Raw genomic sequence first — 18122 nt, 5'->3', positions numbered from 1 at the left:
TAAATATGTGTAATTGGGTATTGTGAGCCGTGTCTATTGCGCAAAGTTTTGGTTCTGGTTTCTTCTGGTTTGATTTGGGTAGAATAGCAGTTTTACTGTATAGCAGGTTAGTAGCAAAAATAAAGGTTTGCAAAAGAAGGTTTGGGTACCGTATTTTTAGATATACAGAATGAGCAAAAGTCAACCTTTGCACAAAATTCCGGTTCTGTTCGCAAAGAGGCTTTTCATGGAGCCATAAAAACGCTTTAAGCTTTTATTTGTTTCATTTTATTATACAAATTGCAACTCCGGTTATATGTTGTTTACGTTTTGTCCAATTTGTCATTTCATAAGTTCATATTAAACAAATAGAATTCGTGTCAGCTACAAAAAGGCCTTGCATTCCACGTTCATATCGGAGAGATTAAATAGCATTTCAGATAATACATCTAACGATCACGGATTCAACTGTCGCTATTTATGTAAACATCGAGTAATAAGCTTATTAAAGGGGAAATAGGTCGGACCTGATTATATATTAATTGTCAATAAAACACCAATTAAATATATATTTCAAGGCGACATCGTTCAATGTTGTTTCGTGTTTTTAAGGGCGATTTTGTTCAAAACCACAAGCAAATAGCCTTAAAGGAAAGTGTTCTTAACCATTATGATAGCTTTCATCTAAGAATTCTTGAATTTGGGTGTTTTCTAATTTGAGTGATTTGAACGTTTCGAAGACTAAGTCACGCAAAACGATATGCAAGAATATAGGTTTTTATCATTATAGCCTGGTGATAATGGCATGGTACGGTAGCTGCTTGTGTGTGATTAAGGATAGTTTTGGCAGATGAAGTTATTTATTGCTTTAAGCGCTACACAACGAAGATAATAGTGAGGATAGCTCTCTATACATGCACATGAGGGATAAAATCCAACTGCAACCGTGTCCTTAAACATAGATTTAAAGTAAACGGGGGGTTTTAAGCGGACCTTTTGTTTGAGATAAGGGTCGATTATAGACAGATTAATAATAGAAAATGTATGACCTTCCTTCTGATTTTGGACTAACAGTCCATTCAACTCTATTCACAGATGAATGACTGGCTCCTGACTGAGCCTTTGCTCGCCCACCTGTCCTGGTGAAACTGGAAAGGCCTCCGGGCCACCAGTAATCCTTAATCCTCCAGTAAAAAAAAAAAATGAATGACTGGAATGGATTTTGGGAATAACATGAAGTTTTGGATAATAACAAAATAAGAATTAAGGTAAAGCTGTGTTGAGTGATTGAAATGAAAGCCGTTACTGCCTCTTTGCAGATTACTGGAATCCTAGGCGATTGATGACTTACTCGTCTCGTACTCTTAAAAAAAAACAACAAATATTTCAAGGTAATTTTGTTCGATAAGCATTCAATCTTCTGCCAGACATTGAGAGTTTCATACATTTTTTGCGTTACTAGGATTTTAATGATTCAAGATTGCGGAATTGCTCGACCGGTTTATTTACACATTATCAGGAGCTTGTATTTAAATTATCATTGTGGAAGCGATTTTAAGCGTGTACGTAAAATTATTAAATCTATTTTGTTGCCCACAAATCTAGATAAGATCTTTTTGAAAATGACTACCAGCGCTACAAACTCATAGGTAAATAAATAATAAATAAATAAATAAATATTTACTAACAACCACGCCACGTTAACTGGTCCCGTGATAAGTTCGTAAAGAACTTGTGTTACAGGTACCAGATAACGGAAATAAATGTAAGATTTTTATTATACACATACATATATTTAATATACATCCATAACCCTGGAAAAGACATTTATATTTATCATACAAATATCTTCCCTTGGCGGGATTCGAACCCGCGACCCCCTTGTGTAGTGACCATGTCACTTACCACTACACCAGACGGCCGTTAAATATAGGTATTAACAGGAATTTACGAAATACAATTCCACGATTTATATCGCTGCAATCGATGCAGTAAAGGATAGTAATAATAATTTGATCATTCAAAATCAGCCTATTTACCAGGAAAAACAACAAACTCGAGCTCAAGAACTAAGTTAATATGATAAACATCGTATCAATTCTGTGGCAACACGACAAGGAAACATCCGCCTTGAGGTCATAGGTACAATGCGACTCATTAGTGCTGCCACTTAATTAATTCTCATTCTAAGAACAACAAACACCAATCTCGTTACGTATTTTAATTAACAAAGACATAAATATAGCTGTGAAAAAAGATTAATTTAAAAATTTAATAATATGCTTTGCTGCCAAAAAATGCTACAGCTAATTATATAAATATATATTATGAACACGATATAACATGATTTTTAATGAACCTAAAAAGTCACAGACAACTTACATTGTACATGTTAACATATTCTACTTTTTTGATTAGTTATTCTAAAAACGTATGAAAACCGAATTTCAGTCCGTACCATTAATATATAAACATTATCCTAATTCAAGAAACAGCTCAATAAATAAATGACTGGCAAAAGTCTTTAAAATGCGTACGTTAATTACATACGTAGTTTCAATACTTCAACTTTTGAGTATCAAACAAAAACTAATTTGAGGAAACAAGTCATGGAAATTTTAGATTAGTATGGTAATTAGATTGAGCGATGATAAGTTTTATTTTTTTACTTACTGCTCTTCCTTCCCTCTTGCACTTTGTAAGTCAAGTCCGTAAATGCCAGATCCACGGGCTGCCTCTTCGGTAGGTGACTGAGGGTCTTGTGCTGGGTCGGTGTGATCGTCACCTTCACGCTTCCCTTCCTGTCGAAGAGAATCGGCTTAGAGTCAACTGGTCCTGCCAGGTTCGAATCTTTGTCCACAAGTTCCATGTTTTTTTCGTTCACAATGTACTGTTTGTCATTACACTACGACACAAAGGATTTTAATATGGATTGCGATAACGACGCGAGCTACACGCGACGCGGTCGTGCGTGTACTGAGCTCGAATGGCGTCTGGCACTGACTGAGTGAAGCGAGCGAAGCTCACCAGGAGTGAAGACTGATGATGTCGTTAAGTGTGTTGGTCATTCCGCTGCACCACACACGAAATGATCAGTATGACAACTTATAGGAAATCAATCATTGATAATTTATCAAAATTAATAATAATATTTTAATACATTGAACAGTTGGTTATAAGAAAAATTCCAATTTCAGTAAGAGATCGTCATAAATAATAATAAAAATCGTATCTTGGCTATCTCATTAAAAAAAATTATTTTGTTTAATATTTCATTATGTACACTTGTAATTATGCTGATTTTAGTATATTAAATGAACAATAATTAAAACTGGCGAATAAGATGCTTTAAAGTTCGGAGAGGTCTATGACTTATTTATTATATACTTACTGCTTTACATCAGGCAGAGAATGAGCTAATCTACCCATTACTTAATTATTTTACTGCTAGTAGGCAGTATTGATCAGTATGGATTAGAGACCACTATATTCCTGGCATAAAGCTGGTACAGTTTGAAAGGTGGGACAAGCATTATACTCTACAACTGAGACTTAAACCTCATGTCAGTTGGGTGGCAGCATTCACATTTTGATGTCTATGGGCTCCAATAAGCATTTAACATAAGCTGAGCTGTAAGCTCCTATACCCATCCAATCAACAAAAAATTTATATAAGTGTTTTCTAACCCCTACAAGTGCTATACTGTTTATTGCTTAAGCTTATGCTTTTAACTTATCACACTATTCTTGGAATCTTGTTTATTTTTTCTTATAAAATTCTAGTTATAATATCAGATTCATGAAAACGACATCCAAGCTTAATTACTTATTTGAATTAGAAACATAATTAACTAATTTCAAGATTTGTGTCACAATGAGTTAATTCTACTATTCTCAATTCATAGATAAACTAATTTTTATTTCCTTCACGCAATCGAATTTTTCATTACTGCAAATATTATTACACAAATAAGTTTCATTTTGATACCTACTCTAAACAGCTCAGTAGAAATAATAGAAAACACAAAGTAATATCATGATACAAAACGGATATTACTAGTGGTAAGGCGTCTTGTAAGTCCACACGGTAGGTACCACTACCCTGCCTATGTTACATTTCAGATTGAAGAGTGAGACAGCCATTGAACTATTAAAACTGAGACTTTCAATTTCATGTCTCAAGGTGGGTGACAGCATTTACGTTGTTGATATCTATGGACTCCAGTAACCACTTAACACTTAGGATCACGGGGCAGTGAATTCATCTACACATCTAAACAATAAAATATATCATGCTTTTACTTTTTATTACTGAATGAGCTCATGAATACAGACCAGATTCTACTGTACTACTGTATGAAATTAATATTCATTTTAATTTTTTTGCTTTTGAATTAGATTTTTTAATGCAGTCAGATTCTTTCTTTTACTTTATAATTTATATAATTTCTTACTTTTTGGTTATCTGACTAATTTAATCTCTTTCCTAGACATACTATTGCAATGGTATACCCAAAATCCCATAAACATTTTTTTCCTACCTATGCTGATAGCCTTGAGAGGCTGTTTCAGCTTCTCCTTAACGTGTATGTGAGCTCATGGGGCCCAAACCAGAGTGTTGCTAGCACTGGCCCTAGCAAGAGCAGTGCTTCTCAGAATCTACCACCGGATCGGAAACGCAACCCACTGAGAAGATTCACCGAGAAACTCAGTGGGCTGTGTCTATGGGTTAACTCACTCGTCGAGCCCTTCGCAAGCGACAAGTTCTGCGAAGGCGGTGACTGGTGCTTGTGGTATCTAAAAGCACAGTTAATGGATCGGGAGAACCGTAATGAAGTATTTAAGGCAACTGTTTACCATTCGGTCCACAGGATCAGGTATGGCCATACACAATAAAGGCCAATGTAACACTTGATATGTTGAAATACCTCAATACCTTCAGTTTAGGCTGTATAGTGTGCCAAAGAATTAGATATACATACATAAGATACTCAAAAACCATTAGTTGTTTAGTAGTTTTTACTGGTGGTAGGACTTGTGAGTCCGCGCGGATAGGTACCACCACCCTGCCTATTTCTGCCATGAAGCAGTAATGCGTTTCAGTTTGAAGGGTGGGGCAGCCGTTGTAACTATACTGAGGCCTTAGAACTTGTATCTCAAGGTGGGTGGCGCATTTACGTAGTAGATGTCTATGGGCTCCAGTAACCACTTAACACCAGCTGGGCTGTGAGCTCGTCCACCCATTTAAGCAATAAAAAAAAAAAGTAGTTAGATTTAAAAATTCTTTGGTGGTAACCAGGCAAAAGCTGGTTTCTTCATCGATACCTATCTAGACATAGATTTATAGATTTAGATTTTTTATGACCTAGATCTTGACATGTTATTCTACACAAAACTATTCAATAAACAAAATAAAGTTGCTAATGTTGATTTTGATGGACAGACATTAAAAGTACTGCCCAAAGCTGTAATTATAATTTTTTAAATCTAATCGAAGTTTAAAAGTAGGCCACCAAAATTTTCAAAAGGTGAATGGATTCCGTCTTCGGTTTAGAACTTTAAATATTACATATATGAAAAGAAATATAGTTTATATTATTATACAGTATTATAAAGCCTATAAGGTCAAAAGATGACGATAACTGGATGGTGCAACGTAGCAAAAACGTTTATTCCATTTCGCAAACTTCACTTACCCTATATTGTTGAGAATATATACGTTATCCATGTTTATTACACTAGAACATAATACTTTAGTTAGAACTCTCTATTTAAATAATTCAAGCGCGTTGGTTTACTTTAAATTCAATATTTAATATCCTTATTTTCACTGTTATAAAAGAGCCTTCACATTTGTGTATTATTAAAATCACTTAGCTCTTTGATTAGTATGAACTCTATGCTCTATGAAAAAAACAAACAAACAAACTTTCACTCGATTTCATAAATTATCTTTGTTTGGTCCACTTGAACAAGCAAAGGAAATACACCTTATAAACAACTTTTTGTAATGTTAACCTACAAGTGTTTTTCATACAATCTTATGTATATTCGATATTATTAAATTTATTAATTTAAAAAAATTATTAGTTTATAAAAAAACCTGGTTTGGTTGGTTAAACTCACCCACCCAGGACTCCCCAGAAGGGGAACACCTGAGCGGGGAGGGATCACTTCCCAGACGGGAGAGTGGTCCACCCACGGGGCTGGTGCAATGGTTCCGCATAGAGGGGCACCCCAACATGTGGGGGAAACGATGAGAGTGGACAGCTTAGTCTCATAGAGGCACTCGTTATGAGCATTCCCATATCATTCCGATTAATCCGACTACCTTGTCATATGAAGGGGTTCCAATAGCTTCCTTGGTAGCGCCTGACCTTCAGGCGGTCTGGCGTGCAAAGGAGCTATATTGCAGAGATGCTCGTGAGGTTCACCGTCGGGCCACTCGTAAAGATTACGAGCTAGCCCCCGGATTAACTCCTCGAGCGACTCCACATCTAGATGTGGAGTAATCCCGGGTGATTACGACATTTCTGACGTAACGCCCTGCTCCTGTTATCGCGCGAAGAGCCAGATTTTACTAGGCCTGCAATCTCTCCCGCATACACTGCGGGATGAGATGATAGCAGGTGGCAGCTGCGTACGTGATACGCGAACAAAACGTGTTGTAAATGCGAAGCTTGGTCCTTTTTTTTTCGGGCAGGGGGCCGAACCTAGTGTGAGGCTTCCGCGCAGCTTGGAGGACACCACCGGACGGAGGAGAAACCTCGCCTGGCGAGCGGCCGCCAACGCCGACGTGGCGTGGGCGGTCATCTTCAAACTCCAGTCGTCGGTATTAACCCCCAGATACCGGAAGCTGGATTCAAACTCGACATTGACGCCACGGAGACTGAGCTGTCCCGAGACGACTCTTGTACGGACCGGACCGAAGAGGATTGCCGCGGTCTTCCTTACGTTGACCGCAACCCTCCATCGGTCCAACCATTGTGGCAGCAAGTCCAATAATCTCTGCATCCTCGAGATGTTCGCAAAGGCGAAGTTGGATGACGCGAAGTAGGCGCTGTCGTCGGCAAACAGCGCCAACTTCATGTCGGCTTCCCACGCTCGAGGGCAACCTCCGAGCCACACTCCGACTGACCTTGTCGATGTGAAGGCCAGCAAGTCCAACTGATCATACACCACGTCCCGTCTGACGAGCGCCGCAGTGCTTCTGAATAGGCGCCCGGCAGGGGTCAGTTTATCGCGTCGGTACATGAAATAGTTTGGAATCCTGAATGTCACCCAAGGATGGAGCTTGGTCTCGCCCAGAAGTACAACCTGCGGGGTATACTCCCGGGCGAGAACAAGCAGGTCGTTTAGAGCTAACTATGTGACCCTACGGTAGGATCAATGCACTAGAAATGTGGTGCTGGAGAAGGATGCTCCGCATATCTTGGACTGTGCATCGCGCTGGTGGTAGGACCTCTTGGGAGTCCACACGGGTAGGTACCACCACCCCGCCTATTTCCGCCGTGAAGCAGTAATGAGTTTCGGTTCGAAGGGTGGGGTAGCTGTTGTAACTATACTGAGACTTTAGAACTTATATCTCGAGGTGGGTGGCGCATTTACGTTGTAGATGTCTATGTGCTCCAGTGACCACTTAACATCAGGTGGGCTGTAAGCTAGTCCATCCATAGATGGATTTACTTAGAAGCAACAAAAAAAAAAAACAACGCCTCGATCTCAAAAGAAATTAATATTTCTCAAAGATTGTTGTTAACAGTGCAAACCCGGATTCCCCGATACTTTGGACACGTTTCGCGATGGCCAGCAGAGTCTATCGAGAAACTTGTTCAGGGTAGGGTCAATATTAAAAGACCTCGTGGATGAAACCAATTGCGCTGGACTGATCAAACGAAAATTCTTACCAAAACTCCACTTAACGAGTGCGTGCGCCAAGCCTCAGTGGAGAACGAACTATGGAGAACAGCAGCTGTCAAGGCTTTAATTACACATGAACACGACTGCTCTGCCAAGAGTAACCAATTATGATGGTGATGATGAATGATACAAGATTTTGGCAGCAATGGGCTGTACAAAACTTTGGTACCTCAAAAACAAAAATGAATGAGAAAGTGTAAAGTCCCAGAAGCCCATTGCCGTACTTACAAACCAAGAAGAAGAAATTGTATCTATGGAACAACTGATGTCAAAAATTATGTCATAACACTCAACATTGTCAATTTGTCATCATTCGTGAAATCTGATGAATGCTGTACCTACGTATCTTGTACGGTACTTGAAAATTACGTCAAAATTAAAATAAATGTCACAATTTTAAAGTAAAATGACTTACAAAATAAAACATTAAAAAGTGTTTGGTTTTGGAACTCCTAACAATGGAAAGCATAACAGTGAGTCTTAGTAAAAAGTGTCTTTGTTCATTGATACAAATTTTTTAAAGCTAATAATTACCTATTTATTTTTGTAGAGTTTTTCCGTTTCGCTTATCAAGGGGTTCGTCGATAGTTTGAGGGGAGTTACTGTGCTGTTATATCTAGATAAAGAAATAAACGAGCGAGCTTTGAGCCGATCTCCACAGACCGATGCGGATTCTAAACATAAACAAAAACAGCCCAAAGTTAGACAGTAAGTTTTTTTTTTTTTTTGAAACTTTGAATATGACGTAAAAAAACACTTGTACCTAATTCAAATCAAGATAAAAAGTTTTAATTGCGCGCTATAATTAAACCATTTAATTAAAAAAAAACAATGTTTCTTTCAATTTTATGTTAAAAAAAACTGCTAATATTGTACAATGTTAAATATCAAAAAAAAGTTAGAATATAATATAATTATAAATTATATTATCATGTAGTATAAACACTTATTAATAATAAAAAAACAGTTTCCTAACTCTACACCAAAATTAATGTGAAAATAACATTTTAATTTACAGGGAATCAAAAGTACTTACAAGAGTATTACAATCATGTATACTCAATGGCTTCATATTCTTACTTAGTATCTTAGTATTTGAGTATGTTCTACTCCCAGCCATTAAATACTTAGTTATGGTTATTTTTGGTCATGATCCTGGTGTAGCCCATAATGTGTGGGCATGGATGCAACCATTCCTGCTAATGACTTTCCGAATGATATGGGTGCTGCCACTGTTCTTGTTAAGTAAACTTGTCAACAGTTTATGGTTTCAAGTGAGTCTCTCCCAATTTCATAAAAATTATATGAATTTAATTTTAAAATATTAGTAAAAAGTAAACTTATATGTGAGCATTTTTCACTTCATGATAGTGAGAATGGTCATTATTCTCTGTATTGGACTGTTTTTTTTATTTATTGCTTTATTGCTTAGATGGGTGGACAAGTTCACAACCTACTTGGTGTTAAGTGGGTACTGGAGCCCATAGACATCTACAACATAAATGCGCTACCCAACTTGAGATATAAGTTCAAAGGTCTCAAGTTACAATGGCTGCCCCACCCTTCAAACCTAAACGCATTACTGCCTTATGGCAGAAATAGGCGGGGGGTGGTACCTACGCACACAGACTCACAAGAGGTCCTACCACCATTAAATTAATTTCAGTAAATATTCAACACTGCCAGTTTCTACAACAGGTTTTTTATTGACTAACTTCTTCAAATCTATAAACATTTTGTTTTAATCTTTTTTTCAGGACATAGCTGATTCAGCTTACCGACATCGACGTGGCCGGCCACAATTCATGTCGAGTGTAAGCAAAATAATAGCGGACTCCCTGTTCAGTTTGCTGGTGCAAGCTTTATTTTTAGTACAGGTAGATATATAACTCACATCTATACTAAAATATAAATGTACAGTGGTTTTTACGGATGTTCCGTTATAACTACTGAACCATGCATCCGATTGATTTGAAACTTGGTATCCATGTAGAAAATACATCTACTTGATGGATAGGCTAATATTTATATGAGTGTTGGACTGCCTAATAATAATGACAAATAATAATGTTAATGTTAAATGCCCAGTGAAGCAGGCGAGTACGGCTAGTCATTAATATAAATGTTTAATTGAAGAACTTTTTGATTGTGCCAAGGTAATATTTGGCCGATGAAAGTAACAAATATCTTTTTTGTTACCTAATGCTAAAGAGAAGAGACAGTAACTGAAATATGTCGCTAAACATGGAAATTCATGATATGAAAAGTAATGATACATTCCCAAACCAAATGCTGAACCCATTAGAATCCATTAGAACACATAGAAACCATTCAGATCCAAGCATATAAGTTTTTATTAATTTGACATATAAAGTCAGGTTAGGTTAGGTCTAGGTTAGATATACTTTCAGCACTCTGATAGACATGATATCTGATTATTTTTTCTCTTTTTTTGATGTAAAACTAGATCTTATAGGCTTGACTTTACAGACTATGTCCCAGACAGCACTCTTTCTATTCCAATAGGTATTTCCGTATTGATTATTCAAACTTAGATTGCAGACTATTATCTACATCCCAATATGTATGGATTTTAAAATTAACTGCACAAATTCAATGTACACAAAAATAGTAACTGGCTAATGAATAATTCATTTATTAAAATTCTAGTCTTTGTTTCAAACCTTGCGTGAACCTCGCCACATAACTACTTGACGATATAGTAGTTAATGAATTAATAAGTATTCTGAATATAATTAATATTTCTGTATATTTTAAAATTTTCAATATTATTGTGACGGTTCACTCATTCATAGATCCACTGGGTGAAAATTCCTAAAGCACTGCCTTGTACTAAATTTTGTCAGTTTCTATTCATTGTCGTAGGTACCAATGTGTTCACAAATAAATAAATACTAAAAATAATTGTTTGTTGATTAATCTATAGATGTGAAAATTTTTATGTTTCGTTAATTCTACTTGAAGTCACTCTTATTTTTCTTGCACACATTTCGGCAAAAGTTAAATTTGTGGTTATATTATTCTGGGAAACTGAGAGACTGAAAGGGAAAATGCATTTCGGTTCCAAGGGTCGATCAGCGGTTCCACTATAGGAGACTTTGACCGGAAATGTCGAAGTGGGTTATGGCCTTAGCTTTATGATGTCGATAAGCTCCGATCACCACTTAACACCAAGCGGGGAGCAAACTCCTACCCATCTTTGAAATAAAAAATAAAAGTATGTAATTGAGAAAGTTACTATAAAAATGTATTGATCATAAGATCGTCATTATTTTGTTTTTCGTAAACTTTATTTTATTTTGACCTAGTCTGATAATTTGCGAGTCGCTTATCTGAACAAACTGTTTGTACAGTTGTTTAGCATTTCTGCAAATAAATTTCTGGCGTATTGTTTAAGTATGAGTATTGTAAACGAACGGGAGTTTATTATTTATTTTACGAAGCGTTGTCTGAATTCACGAAACTGTTATCGAAAACTGAGAAAGAATAATAAATATCCAACTAATAAACTGCATATGTACAAAATAAAAAAAAATAAAAACAGTAATATTTTCTTCGGTCTTCGCGTATCGTACACATAAATAAAACTACTTGTATGTACAGATGTTTTTCTTTTTTACTGTCATTATATTTACAACGTTTCGATTAGTCTACAGTCGGTGGAGTATGTGGGGAGGTCAAGGGGTGCATTACGCCCGGGCGCTACTCGTAGAGGGGCGACAAATAAATGGCCCGCAAAACAAAAAAAATACTGGATATTTTTTTGGATTTTGTTAATTATTAATGTCTGGAAAATATATTTTAAATTTAGTGCCAGTATAATATAGTAAACCATCATTCCCCTGCCCTTCTCCCAGTCACCTGGAATCGGCGCAACATGTTTTCTTCTTCCATACTCCTCTATCATATACCATACCACTGGTGGTAGAGCCTCTTGTGAGTCCGTACGGGTAGGTACCACTACCCCGCCTATTTCTGCCGTGAAGCAATAATACGTTTCGGTTTGAAGGGTGGGGCAGCCGTTGTAACTATACTTGAGACCTTAGAACTTATATCTCAAGGCGGGTGGCGCATTTACGTTGCAGATGTCTATGGGCTCCAGTAACCACTTAAAACCAGGTGGGCTGTGAGCTCGTCCAAACTTCTAAGCAATAAAAAAAACTTTCAAAAATTACATTAATAGTATGTACCTAAATATGAATCAAGGTTGTTAATAAAGGCTTCTTTATCTTTATCTTAAGTCATAAATAAAAAAGAAAAATTCGCTAAAAAGGTATCGTGTCCCGGACGCGAGTTTAGATCGTTATGCCACTGTCTATACTGTCTATAGTTTTCGTTTATTTTCAGAGCATGTTGGTCAGCATGCTTCCCTTAACCTACGTAGGCGAGTTGCTCTGCCTAATTCACATGTGTCTACTGTACTCGCTCTATTCGTTCGAGTACAAATGGTTCAACATGGGCTGGGAGCTGCACAAGCGCTTGACATTCATCGAGTCCAACTGGCCGTATTTCGTCGGCTTCGGACTCCCCTTAGCCGTTTTGACTCAGATACCTCAGTCTTATATTATAAGGTGAGTTTTGTTACTATTTTACGTTGATTCGTGTTGTTGTACGTGTTTCGGCTTTATCTGTGTGAACTATGACGAAACAGAGGCTATTCTAAATATATTAAAGTAAAACACACAAATAAACGCGCACACACTCACACACACACACATTTGCTATATATAATTAGTGATATTGTAGTATATAAAGTATATAACGTGCTTTTATGGAAGAGCGGAGTCTCCTAGTGCAGGCTTGCACGCTTAAAAGGAGACGCCAATCATTGTATTATTTTAACTAGATTTTGAAAATAAAGTATTTTGTATTTGTTTTTGTATCTGTGTGTGTGTGGAGAAGGAGTACGGTCATTGTCGTGGCGTGCAGCCTCTTTGACAGGACATACGACTTACAATTACTGTACATAAACTAAGGGAGAGGCTTGAAAGGTTTGATTCGAAAAAGAACACAAGAAATGGAATGAGGACGACCATTCACTGACAGTGGTCATTCTTTTCAATGCTCTCCTAAAAATACATGAAATAGACTAGAAAGAACGAACCAACCATTCAGTCATTATAGAAATCAATGAACAGCAAATTTGGTGAGAACCAGAACCCGAATATAATATTGTATATTGTGAACCTTGAAACGGAACGTCGCATTTTGTATTGCATTGCTGGCTACCCTCAAACCGGAAATTTTATAGAAAATGCTCAGAAGGTCACAACTCGTGTGAACTCATAATGCTCCATTAACTTACTATTTGAGAGGGTAAGCAAATTTTTTTTTTATAAATAACAATTTTTATATCATTCCATCTTCTACTGTTCTCTTATAAACACTGTTTGGGTTAGTTTGATAATAGTGTTCGAGAGCACATAGGAATATTCTGTTTATTTTATTACCTTAAGTAAATAAAACAATTTAAATTTGAATACGTATCATCGTTTATATATATTATCAGAATGCTTAATTTTATTGTGATATTAAGATAAAGTATACAGTAAATAGATTGAGAACTTTGATCACCTTTATCATACGAGTTCAAGGTTGTAATATGAAACGCATGTGTTATTTGTAATAATTTTTTTTTTATTACCTTTGTAGGCAGACGAGCATACGGCCCACCTGATGGTGAGTGGTTACCGTCGCCCATGGACTTCAGCAATGCCAAGGGCAGAGCCAATCCGCTGCCTACCGCAAAAACAATTAATTATTTAATTGTTAATGCATATACAGTTTGAATTTATTATCACGACTAAAAATTAAGGTAAAAGTAATATAGACTAAATAGACCGTATATTAAAAATAAATAAACTTATTTTTTGATATCTTTTTAATCATAAAATCGAATATCACTGAATATAAAAAAAATTGTATTACATTATTGTTCTCCAAGTTCAACTTTTTTAGTGTTCATTGACGCTCATGAATGTCAACCAATTTCAGGGTCACAGCTCTGCCGCTGCCTATTACTGTGGACTCTTCAAGTTTACTTTACTTAAAGTTGTATGTTATGTGCATGTATGCATACTTACGGTGTATATGTTATGTATATGTAACGGTTAAAGTTAGCACATATTTATATGGAATGGGATCGTTTGCGTACGTTTGCCGCTAGGGGCGCTGTTCCAACTGCATACTAAATTGGCTTAACTTTTACGCTATCGAGAACGTTAAGAAACTCGCACTAAGCACACTGAATCTGATTAATGATTGAAATGGGCGTTTTATTTGCAGCGGGTGCGTTTTCTCGATATTCTTCCCGGTTTTCATATTGAGCGGCAACGAAGCGACGCCTGTCGTAGGAAGGTAAATATTCGTCACTTTATTTCGTATTTCACGAATTAAATTATATCCTATAAGTATCACGAATTATATAAATTAACTAGCTGTACCCGTCCGCTTCGCTGGGCATTTAAAATTAACATTATTATTTCTCACCCCCACAAAGATTCTCATCATTAACGCCCCCGCAACAGTAACTGGTGTAGAGAGTCCAACGCTCATATAAATCCTCATATAAAACCTATCTATTGAGTACATGTATTTTCCACATGGATACCAAGTTTCAAGTCAATCGGATGCATGGTTCAGTAGTTATAATCAGAACATCCGTAAAAACCACTGTAAATTTTAGTATAGATTAAATCCTACTATATATACTTTTTTTTTATTGCTTAGATGGGTGGACGAGCTCACAGGCCACCTGGTGTTAAGTGGTTAGTGGAGCCCATAGACATCTACACCGTAAATGCGCCACCCACCTTGAGATACAAGTGCTAAGGTCTCAGTATAGTTACAACGGCTGCCCCACCCTTCAAACCGAAACGCATTACTGCTTCACGGCAGAAATAGGCGGGGTGGTGGTACCTACCCCTGCGGACTCACAAGAGGTCCTACCACCAGTAAATAATATTACGAATGGTCCGCCTTTTGACATTGTTGCCAATAATTAACTTATTAATTTAACCAATTTGTTATATACTACCTACGCGTGCTCTAATTAAAATGCTAACCTCCATTAGTAATTTAGGTAATAAGTTGACAATTTAACTATGATAGTATATTTTTAAATGAGAGCCTCGAAGAAATCTTAAAGAAAGAAGAAGTTCATTTCTACTAAATTTTTTCATTTTTATCTATTAACTAGCTGACCCTGCAGACTTCGTAGTACCTCAATCGATAAACAAAAGACCTAAACTTTTGTATAAAATAAACTTAAAACAAACAAAAGGAATCCGTCCAAAGGGGAACACATCAAAGGAAAAACAAAATTGTTATTTTTATTTAATTCCGAGCATTTTTATATTTATCTACCTTTTAAACCTTCTCTGGACTTCCACAAATAATTCAAGATCAAAATTTGCCAAATCGGTCCAGCCGTTCTCGAGTTTTAGCGAGACTTAACGAACAGCAATTCATTTTTATATATATAGATAGTGTAGCACTTGTCTGTGACTATAACACTAGATTGGGAGCTTCAATTTTAATTATATACTTTTAATATTTAAAGATTTACGTGTGTAATGCTTTCAGTGAATATCCCTTGAAGCTTTTCTCGCCCGTTGTGGCGATATCAAACGGTATGTTCCGTTTTGTGCGCCAAGGAGCCGAATCGGTCACGCAAAACAGGTGATAATTAAATGAACTACCTATATATAAAGGAGATTGTCGTGCTACAAGACTTCGAATTAAATAAATAAAAATAAATAATAGTTTGAAAAAAACTAACAAAATACGCTTTTATAGAAAATCCAACTAAAAAATAGAAAATAAATTTTAATAAATTTGAATTAAAAATAGTGTAAGAAAAAATGATTTTATTGTAAAAAAAAAGCGTGCGGTGCTTTTCAGGATATTATCAAAATACCCCTTCTACTCATATCTGTTCATAAAATATTTATAACTACTGATGATACCATGCACCCCACGCTTTTTTTTTACAATAAAATCATTTTTTCTTCAAAGCTTTGACGTAACGGAATTTTTTTCAAAGATTCCGTTACATACATACGTCTGAAGCTAATAAAAGCGTATTAAAAGGTATGTAAAGCAATTGAGGAATTTAAAAAAAAACATTTCATAAGCCGAAGTCATGAAAAAAAGGATTATATTATATTTCTTTTTGTTTAAACAATCACCTGTTTCTTTTCGCTCTTACTATATAAATTTGAGACTGTCAGCGCCAAAGTGGCCTAATCTTACCATAGTATGGAAATAATGAGGTTCGAATTCACTTTTACGCTGCTTCGTAGGCAAAAACAATCCGCGTAAAATAATGTTCACAAAGCCATCTGTTATCTAGGAGTTAAAATAGGGCTAGGCCGGTTTTGCTATGAAAATTTCTAAATTTTTAAATAAATTGCAATATATATAAGCACGAATATGAAAAATTGTGGGCTAGGTCACTTTTGCACAGACCGCCACATTTATATTTGAATCTTTAATGTTGCCATATTATGACGTTAACGAAAAATGAACCTGTTACATACTTAGAATAGCAACTAAAAGATATTTCGAAGCGTCAAATGTAGTAGAAGATAATCACTATAGTATGCTATCTATGAAAACAAACTCATTACCTTTTTATTCAATAAAATATTTTGATTAGATTAATGCGAGATAACTGATTTCTTATTTCTAATCATATTTAATTAATAAATTCGTTCATTGCTTATACCTACCTAAAGCAGGAAAAAAATATTTTTTGCACGATTCAATTTCCCAATTGTTACGCATAGACTTGACCACCTGATATAACGGCAAATATTTTACACGTAAAACGCCAATATCAGCGATTTCTGAGTACATTACGGTACGGACATATCTTTTTATTTTCGTTGTAGAAATAAGACTGGTGCAAGGTAACCCTAAAAATTATTTATTTGTCAAAACGGTAACAGGGTTGTGCGAGTCATTTATGAATTGTAAATGATAAGTGAATTAAATTTAGCATTTAGTGATTAGTGTCGATATGTCTTATGCGGCTTGCTTGAGATTACATTGTAAACAAATGTTACGCGTTATGATTGTCGTATAGCCATTGTCATATTTTGGATAAAAACAAAATCATTATTATATTTTGAAAGAAAATCCTAGCGTCGCGTCGTAGGAATAGATAGGTACTTTCCGGCTGAAGACATTATGACAATATGACATCTGCAAGTCCAACTTTCTCTTGAAACATAGACAAAGGGATTCGCATTGGGTGACCAACAGTAACTGGATGATACCAGCGTACTGGAATGTTCGATAAATTCACATTATAATCTTCATAACGATGCTTGTGTTTTAGAAAATATATATTGTGTTATTACTGTTAGATTTTAATTGTAAAATGACATTTGTATTTTATGTATCAGGGCTTATTGCAATTCATGGTGATGAAACGTTCATACTCATATGAAGTGCTAAAATTAATTGTTAATTGAATGTAAATTTAAATGCGGATAAAGGATGGAGCCAAAATGATAAGCTTGTCTAATTACATTAGTATGTTATGTAGGTACTAGCCAAATAGAGCATCACTGTAATGTTTTAATATAATATGTAGCTTAAGTCATTTTATTGTCTTATCTGAAATTGTGATTTTATTTTTACATGACATAGGTAATTTATTAAATGGTATGACTGAAATTAGTTATGTTTTTTTTTGTCTGCGAGAAAAGAACTTTTCCGAACTTTTCCCACAAGTTTCGCTGACCCATCTGATAATGGGTCGCTGCTACTCACGAACAGCAGTAGCAATCACAGGACTAGGGTCCGATAAGAATTGTTTTCAAGCCTAGTTTGAAGAGGATCATATAATAATACTCTGAAGAAATCGTTTTTTTTTTATCGCTTTGATGGTTGGACGAGCTCGCAGCCCACCTGTTACGTGGTTACTGGAACCCATAGACATCCACAACGTAAATGCGCCACCCACCTTGAGATATAAGTTCTAAGGTCTCAAGTATAGTTACAACGGCTGCCCCACCCTTTAAACCGAAACGCATTACTGCTTCACGGCAGAAATAGGCGAGGTGGTGGTACCTACACGCGCGGACTCACAAGAGGTCCTATCACCAGTAAAAATCGTGTAGGGGAGTTCATCCAGAACCGAAACCGAAACCGCAGAAATAATATCTCGTAATGTAGTATTATAGCAACCCAAA

The 18122-nt window shown here is 36.1% G+C and overlaps 2 protein-coding genes across 3 annotated transcripts in view; one reads left to right on the top strand and one right to left on the bottom strand.

Annotated features, from left to right (window-relative positions):
• Window positions 1-5707, bottom strand: part of LOC101738887 (ATP-binding cassette sub-family G member 1-like) — a 51191-nt gene extending 45484 nt beyond the window's left edge. Inside the window, 2 exon segments of one of the 2 annotated variants that reach the window (NM_001279469.1) lie at window positions 2653-2780; window positions 5676-5707. In NM_001279469.1, coding sequence (NP_001266398.1) covers window positions 2653-2780; window positions 5676-5707 — 160 coding nt within the window. 2 annotated transcript variants of the gene reach the window in all.
• A 2479-nt stretch (window positions 5708-8186) lies between these two features.
• Window positions 8187-17604, top strand: LOC101739077 (etoposide-induced protein 2.4 homolog). The gene is made up of 7 exons (XM_004926739.5): window positions 8187-8372; window positions 8450-8607; window positions 8918-9173; window positions 9657-9776; window positions 12268-12491; window positions 14206-14277; window positions 15505-17604. Exons 1-7 carry the CDS (start codon window positions 8358-8360, stop codon window positions 15602-15604), a joined length of 945 nt encoding a protein of 314 aa, XP_004926796.1. The 5' UTR covers window positions 8187-8357; the 3' UTR covers window positions 15605-17604.
• Window positions 17605-18122: the final 518 nt, after the last annotated feature.

This window comes from Bombyx mori, chromosome 12 (genome assembly GCF_030269925.1).
Source record: "Bombyx mori chromosome 12, ASM3026992v2".
Lineage (NCBI taxonomy): Eukaryota > Metazoa > Arthropoda > Insecta > Lepidoptera > Bombycidae > Bombyx > Bombyx mori.
The sequence above is the reverse complement of the archived record's forward strand: the minus strand, read 5'-3'. Positions and strand labels throughout refer to the sequence as shown.

What these genes read in the sequence shown, in the direction of transcription:
- LOC101739077 (XM_004926739.5), top strand. An exon ending in CCTCAGTCTTATATTATAAG is followed by an intron (nt 12,492 to 14,205) that starts GTGAGTTTTGTT and finishes TTTTATTTGCAG; the next exon opens with CGGGTGCGTTTTCTCGATAT. An exon ending in GCGACGCCTGTCGTAGGAAG is followed by an intron (nt 14,278 to 15,504) that starts GTAAATATTCGT and finishes TAATGCTTTCAG; the next exon opens with TGAATATCCCTTGAAGCTTT.